The sequence below is a fragment of the Oreochromis niloticus genome, linkage group LG22 (genome assembly GCF_001858045.2).
Source record: "Oreochromis niloticus isolate F11D_XX linkage group LG22, O_niloticus_UMD_NMBU, whole genome shotgun sequence".
Lineage (NCBI taxonomy): Eukaryota > Metazoa > Chordata > Actinopteri > Cichliformes > Cichlidae > Oreochromis > Oreochromis niloticus.
In genome coordinates this window covers 37,852,777-37,865,319 of record NC_031985.2, presented here as the reverse complement: position 1 = coordinate 37,865,319, position 12,543 = coordinate 37,852,777, and the positions used below count along the sequence as shown (strand labels likewise).

The following is a 12,543-nucleotide window of genomic DNA, read 5'->3' as shown; positions in this document are numbered from 1 at the left end:
AACGGTATACGGTAGAAACAATATAAATTTGGCCAACAGTAGAGATTTTGACTATACCGCACTACCGCAATAGCGCATGTTGATGGTGTCATCAAGCTGCGTCTGTTTTGGTCGAAAGCATCGCAGCGGCTGCAAACAATATCATCTGCAAATTATGCCAACGACAGTAATAGCAAAGAGATGAAGCACTTTTGGAATATGGGGAAAGCCAAAAACTGCGCTTCCTCCACTTCCGTATCATTGAGTCATTAATGCTGAATTCCCTCGCAGCTGCTCTATTCCCATGTTGTTGCAGTATATTAATGACTAACCTCGTATTGTGGATGGATTATCTCAGTTGTTCTCCTGACTGAAGTTTGGTCCGTTTACAGCATCCTGCCATGGGATTGCATTTGTCCCTAACCATCAGGAACCTTCACGTTAACTTTTATCGAGTGGAAAAAAGTTAGCATTCATCCTTCAGCTTCACTGTGCTAATGTTATGCTAACGTAGCTGTGTTGCTAGCGATCACATAGAAGATCATTATATACCAGCTAGCCCAACTTCAGTAACCCTACAAAAGTCACTGCTGTTGAGTTTCCTGTCTCAACAGGAAATTTATGTCATTTATGTTGGAAGTGATAGCAGAGCTGTACGTTTGAATTTTTTCAGAAATCTCTCAGTCAGAACATGTTATATCATTTTTAGGTGGAAACTAGCGAGCTAACTTCCTGCTAACTTCTAACTCCGTTGAATTTAATAGATTCTGTTTTCATGGATGCCTGGATGTTAAGCTTAATTGTTACACCTGGTAAAGCAGCAACGCTGATCATTTTATTAAAGATGAAAGAATTTACACAGTTTTTAACTCTCAGTGATGCTGCAGTGTTCGTTTGACTTTGGGACCTGAAGGAGACGGAGTTTTGGACCCAGATTTCTCTGCAAGGCTCCTGACTACGGCAGCCATAAGGCTCCGGTGTTCTGGGAATTCATCAATCGGTGCGCCTTCATAGCTTACCAAAGTCTTACTAAAACATTTTTTGAGAGATTTCTGCGCGCCGTGTCCGACATAAAATCGGTTCGAGATCAGTGAGCACAACCAGAATTCATACATAAGGCACACTGTCGATTTTTGAGAAAATTAAAGGATTTTAAGTGTGCCTTATAGTGTGTAAAATGCGTTATACAGAAGAAAAGAATATATTGCGATATATATCGTTACCGCACATGCTTCAAATTATACCGTGATATGGATTTTAGGCCATATCGCCCAACCCTACAAGAGCCCTAATAAATAGAACCTTGTTGTTAAAAAATGCTAAAAAATCATCACAAATACTTGGTGAAGAAATGACTCCGGCATTATCACGTGAACTAAGAAAACTATTAAGGACATTAAAAAGTACCTGAGGCCTGTGACTGTTTACTGACACTAAGTTTGAGACAAACTGTGTCTTTGCAGTTTTTACAGCTTCTTGGTAAGCAGAAAGACGAGTCCTTAAAATCTGTAGAGAAACGTGCAATCTGTCCTTTTTCCATCTCCTTTCGGCGTGTCTGTAGTCATGTCTAAGGGAGCACGTATGTTCATTCAACCATGGCTCTGATAATTGCTTAGCGCGCACAGTCCTAAACGGAGCAATCGAGTCTAAAATATCAGTGCAGGTAGAATGAAGAATGTCTGAAAGGTCCTCAACACTTTTACAGTTGGAGTTCATTGTTCCAGAGTCCATAAAGGCAGCCGAAAAAGTGGTTGCTGTTAGAGAATTAAGCGCTCGCTTTTTGTGCGCTGGGGCACACGCTTATCTACCGAGCAGCGTTAGAGTGAACAACACAGGAAAGTGATCGGAGATGCGCAACTCAGATATTTCCGTGATGGACATATCCAGCCCGTGGGAAAGCTGTTGTGGCAAATCCACTTGGCCAAAAAAATGGATCGGACATCAGTTATAGAAACAATCGTCTTTATATAGGACTTCAAAAAAGGGGTGTACAGCACGTAAACTGACCGACATCAGAACAACATATAATGGCTTCCCGAAACTTTTCTTTGCTAGCTAAACATGAGTAACTTCCATCTCTGCACACGTATTAAATGCTCCCTTTTAGCAGAAAATTAAATCTATAATTAACAGCTCTCACTAAACATGTGGCTAGTAATTAAATCATTTACAAAATAACCAAAATGCTGTTATCAAGCAATAAACTGCAATAAAGTTACAGCAACATCCCCCCCCCGATGAACTAATTGTTCATCTAAAGCTCTAAGTTGTAGAACAGCTGAATCAGTCTTCTTAACAGAGTCCCTGTTGTCGTGCGAACTAAGCAAGATCTAACAAGACCATCTCGACCCGGAAACATTTCTTCAATTCTTCCAAGCTTCCACACTTGTCTGGAGAGGTTGTCGTGCCCAATGAGCACGACATCCCCTAGTTTTAGGGGTGTAGGCTTTAAAGTGTTATAGCAATGAGCTGACTTCAGCTCCAACAGATAGTCCTTTCTCCAGGTGTTCCAGAAGTTGGTCATGAGCTTCTGCCTGTATCTCGATCTCCGGGTAATGTCCTCTTTTTTTTAGGTGTTGGATGGTGTGTGTCCCTTGGGATTGACTTGGGTGGTAGAGATGTCAGTCATTTGTCCACCAGAAAGTGGGCTGGAGTAAGTGGTTGCGGTTCATTTACCTCGTTGTGCACAAAGGCCTAGAGTTCAGAGTAGCTTTGACTTCTGCCAACACAGTGCACATTTCTTCAAAGTGGAGTGAAGCTCTTCCTAACACCTTCTTGAGGCAGATTTTCACTGATCTGACCAGACGTTCCCAGAATCCACCCCACCAGGTTGCTCTTTCTGCAATGAACTTCCAAGTAATTCCTCTTTCCAAGAAAAACTCCAGCAACTGTGGGTCTTTGTCTTCCACAGCTCCTTCAAATCTTGGTCTGCTCTCTTAAATGTTCTGGCATTGTCAGAATAGATAACTCTGCATAGCCCTCTCCTGGCAATGAATCTCTTCAATGCTAGCAAAAATGTCTCAGTTGACTGATCTGACACAACCTCTAAATGGACCGCTCGTGTCACAGCAAAGGTAAATAGGGCAATGTAGGATCTTTTCACAGAATCCTCTGTTTTTACATAAAGTGGCCAAGCAAAATCCACCCCTGTAACCTCGAATGGTGGGGACTCGGATATATGGTCCCTAGGCAAAGGTGCAGTTAGATGCCCAGCCTTTGCCTTGAACATCTTACACACAGCGCATCTGGTCACAATGCTCTTAACCAGCTGCCGAGCACGGATGATCCAATATCTCTCTCTTATTTGCACAAGAGTGTCCCTCACTCCTGAATGCATCACCCTTCTGTGACGATCCTGTATCAGCAGTTCTGAGAATCTGTGTTTGTTTGGCAGAATCCAAGGATGCTGCTCTCTGAATGTGAAGTCTGACTGCTGCAGCCTCCCTCCAACACTAAGCAGCTCATCTTCATCAAGGAATGGTTTCAGTTCTTGAATCTTACTGTCATTCATCATAGGTTTTCCTGCTTTCAGTGTCTGGACCTCCTGGTGAAAACTCTGATGTTGCGTGACTTTGATCCAGTACTTCTCAGCATCAAGAAGCTCATTTGCTGTCAGCTCACCTTGCATCTTTGGTTGCATCATTGGTTTTGCATTAGTTATGAATCTCCTTATCCATGCTGTCACTCTGAGCACTCTCTTCAGTTTGCTGTACCTCTCAAGCTTCAGTATTGGTTCACAGATGTCAGTGTCATTAGCAGCAAACTGCATGGCTATTTGATAACTGGATTTAAGTTCTACATTCATTTCGTCTGAAATATTTTGATCTTCAGACTCATGTGTCTGATCCTCTGATACAAGAACACTGGGCCCATTCCACCATAGCTGGTTCTGTAGTAGGGCCTCCACTGATTGTCCTCTTGTGGGAAGGTCAGTGGGATTAACCTTCCATGGGTTGTGTGACCATGAAGATGGACTCGTAAGTGTCTGGATCTCAGTCACTCAGTTTGCAACAAACGGTTTCCATCTTTGTGCTGAACTGCAAATCCATTGCAAAGTGATCGTGGAGTCAGACCACATTTTTTTTTGGGCTTGCTCCATCTTCAGCGAGATGATCAAGTTGTTCGCCAGTCTGGCCTCAATCATGGCTCCCATGAGTTCCAGACATGGCAGCGTCATTTTCTTTAGGGGAGCCACCCTGACTTTAGATGCGACCAAGCTCATTGTTGTTTCTCCTTCTCGTGTTTTGCCTTGCAGATGGGCCACAGCACTGTATGCCCTTTCACTGGCATCACAGACCACATGTAGTTCCAATTCATCTTTGCTTTCTTGTTGCATATTAATTTGGTACCACCTTGGTATGGCGAACTCATGTAACTGAGTGAGTTCTGAACACCATTGTTGCCATTCTTGTGCCAGATCTGGTGGCAATTCTTCATCCCAGGAGAGCCCCCTCTCCCGCATTGCTTGGAGAACATGCACTTGACCCTAATGGTCTAGGGGTTCAGAAACCCAAGCGGATCATAAATTCGTGCTGAGGACTAGGGCTGGGCCATATTATACCGTTCACGGTAATAACGGTATAATGTTAGGCAATGATAAGAAAGTAAAATATCGCGATAGAATATGGGTAAAACACGCATGCGCAGTGCCTTTGTTTTCATACGCACATGGCCGAAAAAGCATGGGGCAACGGAGAATGAGAATGGGGGGGGGAAAAAGCAGATCGTTGAGTGAAACGGATGAACCAGAATTGGTTTGTAAAAATGGTGCAGCTTCAGTGATGTGGAACTGGTTTGTGTTTGTCCGTCAGATACACACCTAAGCTCATTTTTTGTAGAACATGCAAGCGGGCCGTCGTTATTGCCGTATTTGTCGGACTAAGGTGCTCGTAAATCTGGGCATAATCTGGGTCCTAAACTCCGTCCTTTAAGGTCCCAAAGTCAAATGAACACTGCGGCACATTGAGAGTTAAAAACTGTCTAAATTCTTTCATCTTTAATAAAACGATCAGCGTTGCTGCTTTACCAGGTGTAAGAATTAAGTTTAACATCCAGGCATCCATGAAAACAGGATTTATTACATTTAACAGAGTTAAAAGTTAGCAGGAAGTTAGCAGGAAGTTAGCTCGCTAGTTTCCACCTAAAAATGATATAACATGTTCTGACTGAGAGATTTCTGAAAAAATTCAAACGTACAGCTCTGCTATCACTTCCAACATAAATGAAGACAGGAAACTAAACAGCAGTGACGTTTGTAGGGTTACTGAAGTTGGGCTAGCTGGTATATAATGATGTGCTACGTGATTGCTAGCGACACAGCTATGTTAGCATAGCATAAACAGTGAAGCTGGAGGATGAACACTAACACTTTTCCACTCGATAAAAGTTAACGTGAAGGTTCCCGATGGTTAGAGACAAATGCAATCGCATGGCAGGATGCTGTAAACGGACCAAACTTCAGTCAGGAGAACAACTGAGATAATCCATCCACAATACGAGGTTAGTCATTAATATACTGCAACAACATGGGAATAGAGCAGCTGTGATAGAATACAGCATTAATGAATCAATGGTACAGAAGTGGAGGAAGCAAGAAGAATGAGTTGAATAAAGTTGGACTTATCTGACTGCTTTGTTTCGCTTAATGTGCCTTATAATCCCGTGCACCTTATGGTCCCAAAAATACATATTTGACTTTTTTATTTGGCACACTGCAGTTTCATGTTGCAAAGCACCTCTTTTTAGCTTTAGTGGATATTATACATGGTTATCCTCAGGATATGTCCTTTGCTTAAACTTTCAGCAAGGGATTTGCGTTTCCACTGCTGAATTTTTTTTATATAGCTTTAATGCACATAAAAAACAGCTGCTTGTTTAAGTGAAAATAAATGGATGGGTTTTTTGCGCTAGTAAAGTTTTGGAGTTGTATTTTGTATTTTGTCTTGCATCAATTTTATCGTCAGTTATATCGTTATCGTAAATTTTCAAATATATATCGTGATGAATATTTTTGGCCATATCGCCCTGCTCTACTGAGGACTGCAGCACGCTTCGTTTGGTTCTTTTCTTCTCTGTTAGAAGTCTCACTAGTGGCCTAAGGTCAAAGGCGAAATCATCAGTCTCTGGCCTCCACACTAATCCAAGTACCTTTAATGCTACTCCATTCATCTCAGGTGCCATCATGTAGTTTGTGGAGCTCTTCTGCCATTTCTGCCTCAGTTCAGCTGAGTTTGTCATCCATTTGCAGAGCTCCATACCAGCAACTGCCAGTATCTCTTTGGTGTTTGTTGTGATGTGATATGCCTCTTCCACTGAGCGTGTACTTGAAATGAAGTCATCTACGTAAAGTGACTCCCTTATTGTATTCACCACTTGTGGTTGGCTTGCTTCATATTGTTTTAGATGTCTTTGAATTGTCGCTGCAAGCAGAAATGAGCTTGGCGTAACTCCAAACACCATTCTCGTCATACTCAGAATGCGCGGGTGATCATTCACTTCTCCTTTCGGTGCACATGAGAACCACAAGAACCTGACTACATCTCTGTCCCTTTCTGCAAGACGTATTTGCAGGAATGCTTGTTTTATGTCTGCCAGAAAGGCGATTTTGTTTTCCCTAAATCTAATGAGAACACTGAGCAGATCTGGATTCAAGTTTGGCCCCGTAAATAAGCAGTCATTCAGCGACAGACGGCCTTCTTCATGGGACGATGCATCAAAAACCACTCTTAATTTCGTAGTTGCTTTGTCCTCTCAGCACTGCATGGTGAGGCATATAGTACATTACAGAGTCTGTGCCGCTGTTGTCTTGTGTCACTTCCTCTGCAATGTTCTGGTCCAAGTAGTCCTCCACCACTTGATTATACCAGCTGAAGAGTGTGACATCCTTCTTAAATCTTTTACTCAGACCTTCCAGCCGTTTTTTGGCAACTGTAGTTGTCTGAGAGCTCTACCCTTTCTGGCTACCTTGGCAACTCCACCTGGTATCGTCCATCTTTAAACATAGTCGTTCTCTCAAACATCTGCAGAGCCTCATCATCTTCTGGGTTCTTCTGGTTTAGCCATTTCGGAGTCAATTTGGTGTACAAGTCGTGTGGTAGCACCTCTTATCGTCCCACGTTTTCGTTTTGTTCTCTCTGATGCTTGTCATCTGCCACTCCCGCAGCTTCGGCGATGGCTCTGTGTGAATCCTGTTCGCTCATTTCTCCTGGGTTTTGGCACCAAAAAATGTTGTGGCAAATCCACTTGGCCAAAAAAATGGATCGGACATCAGTTATAGAAACGATCATCTTTATATAGGACTTCAAAAAAGCGGTGTACAGCACATAAACTGACCGACATCAGAACAACATATAATGGCTTCCCGAAACTTTTCTTTGCTAGCTAAACATGAGTAACTTCCATCTCTGCAACAAAGGATTCTGGGAAATGAAGTCTTCTAATGAAAATATGTATTAAATGCTCCCTTTTAGCAGAAAAGTAAATCTATAATTAACAGCTCTCACTAAACATGTGGCTAGTAATTAAATCCATCCATCCATCCATCCAGTAATTAAATCATTTACAAAATAACCAAAATGCTGTTATCAAGCAATAAATTGCAATAAAGTTACAACAAAAGCACCAAATCTAGTGTATGACCTTTTTCATGCGTGGGTCCGGCAACCCACTGGGTCAAGTTAAAAGAGTCAATAATATTTAAAAAGTCCTTGACCAGAAGTTTAGAGTCACAGCAGACATGGATGTTAAAATCACCAAGGATTAAAAAACTGTTGAATTTAAGAACAATTCCGGCCATAAAATCTGAAAACTCTTTGATAAAATCCTTATTAAACTTGGGAGGACGGTATAGGAGGGCACACAAGAAAGGCGCAGCAGAGCTCAGGTGTAATCAAACAGCTGGAGTTCAAAACTAGAAAATGAATCATGCTGTAGTGTTTGATGGCAATGAAATCGAGCATTGAAAACGATGGCTAAGCCTCCCCCCTACCAGTGGATCGAGGGAGGCTGAAGAATGAGCAATCAGGAGGAACCAGTTCCGAAAAAGCTACAGACTCACCGGGTTGAAGCCATGTTTCTGTCAGAAACAGAAAGTCCAGCTGTTGTGACTTTAGGAAGTCGTTTAATACAAACGTCTTGTTTGCTAAACATCTTACATTTAGTAGAGCCATTTGAAGGATGTAGATCCTAACATCTGATGCTCCGGCTCAGTTAAGCGTGTGAAGATTTCTGTGATCCACACCGCATCCACGGGTCCGAGGCCGCTTAGGGAAGTAAAATGCTGAGAGCGGGGGATCAAGTGTCGTGGGTGCTCCAGGGACAACAGGCAGGATCCATCTAAAGATGCACTCTGCTGGTCCAGTAGTTCCACGGGAAGCACAGAGAAGAGCTCTGACTTTGATGAGTGTACCAGCCCACTTTCCTCGTTTCCTCGGGCGCTTCTTCCAGGAAGTAGTGTAGGAGTGTCGGCACAGATGGGCCGGAATACAGGGCTCAAAAAGTGGTGGAGGAGGCCTATAATCATCTCCTGTCGCTGTTTGTTTAAGAGCCAGATCATAGGATGCTTTGATTTCTAAAAGTAGCTGGCGATTGTACACACGCAGACCAAGGGCATTTTGGGATAATATAGAAAAGGATAAAGCAAGCCAAAGCCAAAGCAAAGCTACAAGAGTTGACGGACGCAATGTCGACAGATGTGTCGCCATGCATACTGCTGGCGCCATCTTGTCACACACACAAAAATCTAGAAGGCTACAGCTGTTAAACTACACCGCGTTCCAAATTATTATGCAAATGATATTTTTCTGTTTTTCCTAAATAGTCGATTCAAATGACAGTCGGCATAATTTTCGAGTCATCGACAAATAGAGTATTATTCAAATGTTACTGAACAGAACTCCCAGTGAAAACAGTATGTTTTTCAAAAATAAAAACCTTAAAAGGCACTGTTCCAAATTATTACGCACACAGAGTTTCAAAACATTTTATAGATTGTAGAGAATTGAAAATGGTCATTTGTTGAATTTGCAGCATTAGTAGATCAATTTCACTGAAATCAAAAGCTATTTCAATCAAAAACATCTTTACGGCGCGTTCACACCAAACGCAATAGAAGCGACCGGAAATGTGTGAGGAAGTAGTGCCAGGCGGTATGTTTGCAAGATGGCAGCTGTCGATCTAGCGTTTGAAGAGAGAGTCTCCCTCCTCTATTTACTGTGGAGAGCAGAGCAGCGGTGCAAAGGACGTCCTCACCGTACCTGAGTCCATCAAGTCCTCCACAAGTGTGAGCAGTTTGGTGAGTTTCACCACTTGCTCCAGGAGCTGCGTCTGGATGAGGGTCGCTTTCAGCAGTACCACCGTCTGTCCCTCGCCCAGTTTGAGGAGCTGCTGTCCCACGTCGCTCCAAGCACCGCCCGCCTAGACACCAGCTACAGGTGCTCAATCCCACCTGCAGAGTGCCTGTCCATCTGTCTGCGGTTAGTAAAAGTTTATAATATGTGAGCGGCGTGGGACGTGCTGTGGTGGAGCCATCAGGCCTGGGTGTCCGGGTGAGGAAGCTGTTCATGGCTCACTTCTCGACAGAGAGAGCAGGGCCTTGGCAGCCACAACAGCTCTTTTAAGAGCCACCCACAAACCTCTTAAGAGCTTTCCTGTCTAAATAGTTTAACCTCTTTGTAATGTTTATTTTTTTTATTCCTGTCTCTGTATAGAAAACAGCTGGTGTCATGTAGCTCGGGGTGATTAGCCACGGTGTTTATCAGTACCCATGTCCTGCTGATGCTGTTACTCCATTCACTCAGTCACAGCATCACTGACACCCGTCACCTGATTGGTTGTCATGGCGCAACTTGACACTGGAAGTTCAGATTTTTCCAACTTGAGCGGCAGATGTGATAAGTGCAAATGCACAAAATACATCACATAAAATGCAGTGCGTATTTTACTTCGCGCTTCAAATGCATCAGTCGCGCTAATTGTTCGTGCGAATCAGGCGGAAAAGCGTTTTCGCGACGCAAATCTGCTTCTGAAGCTTCGCGGGATCCCCAGTCGCGCTTCATCGCGCTCCTCCATTGACTTTACATGTAAACCTGACTCTTTGGTCGCTTCTATCGCGTTCGGTGTGTACGCACCGTAACAGGTCAAGTTGCATATTAACATAGGCCCCTTATTTGATAGCAGTTTTACAATTCTTGCATCCATGGAACTTGTACGTTTTTGGAAAGTTTCTACTTGAATGTCTTTGCAGGATGTCAGAATAGCCTCCCACAGCTGCTGTTTGGATGTGAACTGCCTCACACCCTCATATTTTTTTGCTTGAGGATGCTCCAAAGGTTCTCAATAGGATTGAAGTCAGGGAAGAATCGGGGCCACACTATGAGTTCCTCTCCTTTTACGCCGATAGCAGCCAATGATGCAGAGGTGTTCATTGTAGCATGAGATGGTGCATTGTCTTGCATGAAGATGGTTGTGTTGCGGAAGGCACAGTTCTTCTCTTTCTACCATGGAAGAAAGTGGTCAGTCAGAAACTCCACGTACTTTGCAGAGGTCATTTTCACACCTTCAGGGACCCTAAAGGGGCCGACCAGCTCTCTCCCCGTGATTCCGGCTCAAAACATGACTCCACCACCTCCTTGCTGACGACACAGCCTTGTTGGGACATGGTGGCCGTTCACCCACCATCCACCACTGCATCCATCTGGACCATCCAGGGTTGCACTGCACTCATCAGTGAACAGGACTGTTTGAAAATTAGTTTTCATGTAGTTCTGGGCTCACTGCAGCAGTTTCTGCTTGTGAGCATTGGTTAGTGGTGGCGGAATAGAAGGTTTATTCACAACTGCAAGTCTCTGGAGGATCCTGTACCTTGATGTTCGCAGGGCTCCTGAGGCACCAGCAGCTTCAAATATGTGTTTGCTGCTTTGTAATGGCCTTTCAGCAGCTGCTCTCTTAATCTGATGTATTTGTCTGGCAGAAACCATCATTGTGCCTTTATCTGCACGAACCCATGTGTGCTCTGACTCAGCCACAAATCTCTTAACATTATGGTGATCACACTTACATTTTCGTGAAATATCCAAGGTTTTCATTATGTGTCCAAGGCATTCAACTATTTCACGCTTTTCAGCAGCAGAGATCATTTTTCCTTCCTATATTGCTTGAAAATGGTGGTCTGCTTAATAATGTGGAACATCCTTCTTTAGTAGTTTTTCCTTTAATTGGGCTCACCTGGCAAACTAATGATCACAGGTGTCCGAGATTGTTTTCAGTGATACAAAGAGTCCCAAGACACAATTCCATCCATGTGTTTAATTGAAAAACAACTTATTTAATCTTTATGACACTTCAACACAATTTCCATAATAATTTGGAACGCGGTGTAGTGTGTCAGATACATCAATACATGAATTAGTTGTATGAAGCACTTTGAGTGCTCAGACAGAGTAGAAAAGCGCTATATAAGAAGCAGTCCATTTACCATTTACATGGATGAACGAGTTTGGTGTGGAAGTACTCGAGTGTCGTACACAGAGTTCTGACCTAAAACTGAATGGAAACCGTTGGGATGAATTAGAATGGAGACTGTGAGCCAGACCGTCATCAGTGTCTGACCTCATAAATGTTATTGTTGTAGTAGCAAGGGTTTTAGATATAAACATTTGACAATAAGCATACTGCACTGATAACACATTCGTGAGTGATAAGTACACAGATGAGTTCTTCTCTGCTTATTCAGAGTTTTCAGGTCAGGAGATCCGTTCTGCCGTGGTGTTTAACCCTGTGGAGCAGGCGCCTGTGTCTCAGGATGAGGAGGACTCTGAAATGAAGGGTCCTGTGGTAAGTGCTGCCTGTCTGGTGCCTGCTAAGTGTACTGCATGATGCCAACAGCTCTATGTGCTGCTAATAAGCTCTTTGCTTCCTGTAGATTGACAGGCGCTGCTCTCATTGCAACAAAGAGGGTATGATTTACCATACCAGGCAGATGAGGTCTGCAGATGAAGGACAGACAGTCTTTTTCACCTGCATACACTGCAGGTAATCATCATGAGGTCACCATATGTTGCTGCTGTTGTGATTGTTTGCTCATCATTTCATTTTGTCATTGTAGGTATCAAGAGAAGGAGGACTCCTAAGAAGAGGGTCCTTTGCATCCCCCCCCCCTCCGCTTACTCAGATATTGCTCAAGACTGCACAAAAGTGATTTTAAACAGAGCTTAGACTAACCTTTATTTTAAACTTGAGTTTGTACAGTTAGGATTGAACATCATTTAAGTTTATGTGACTGTTGTACGGCTGACCGTGTCAAAAAAAAAAAAAAAAAACGTATTAAAGGAGCATTCCTGTTTTTCTCTGTGGCTGCTTGGATGCACAGCGCTGACATATAGTCAGCAGAAAGTTGTCACAGTGAATAAAATCATCCAGCAGGAGTTCAGCAACACCATATTCTTGTCCTGATGGAGCCCCCACTGATTCATGTAACTGAATCAGAACAGGTGAAACAATATTGTATGTATCAGCTTTATTTTGTATAGGGTTTTTTTCTTTGCTAAATAAACTTTGCTGAATAAA

At 43.1% G+C, this 12,543-nt stretch overlaps 1 protein-coding gene across 1 annotated transcript in view; it reads left to right on the top strand.

The window, feature by feature from the left end:
* Nucleotides 1-12,543, top strand: part of polr1h (RNA polymerase I subunit H) — a 15,860-nt gene extending 3,317 nt beyond the window's left edge. Inside the window, exons 3-5 of the mRNA XM_003458519.5 lie at nucleotides 11,711-11,811; nucleotides 11,900-12,009; nucleotides 12,083-12,543. Of these exons, the coding sequence (XP_003458567.1) occupies nucleotides 11,711-11,811; nucleotides 11,900-12,009; nucleotides 12,083-12,107 (236 nt within the window). The 3' untranslated portion in view covers nucleotides 12,108-12,543. The remainder of the gene's footprint in view (nucleotides 1-11,710; nucleotides 11,812-11,899; nucleotides 12,010-12,082) is intronic.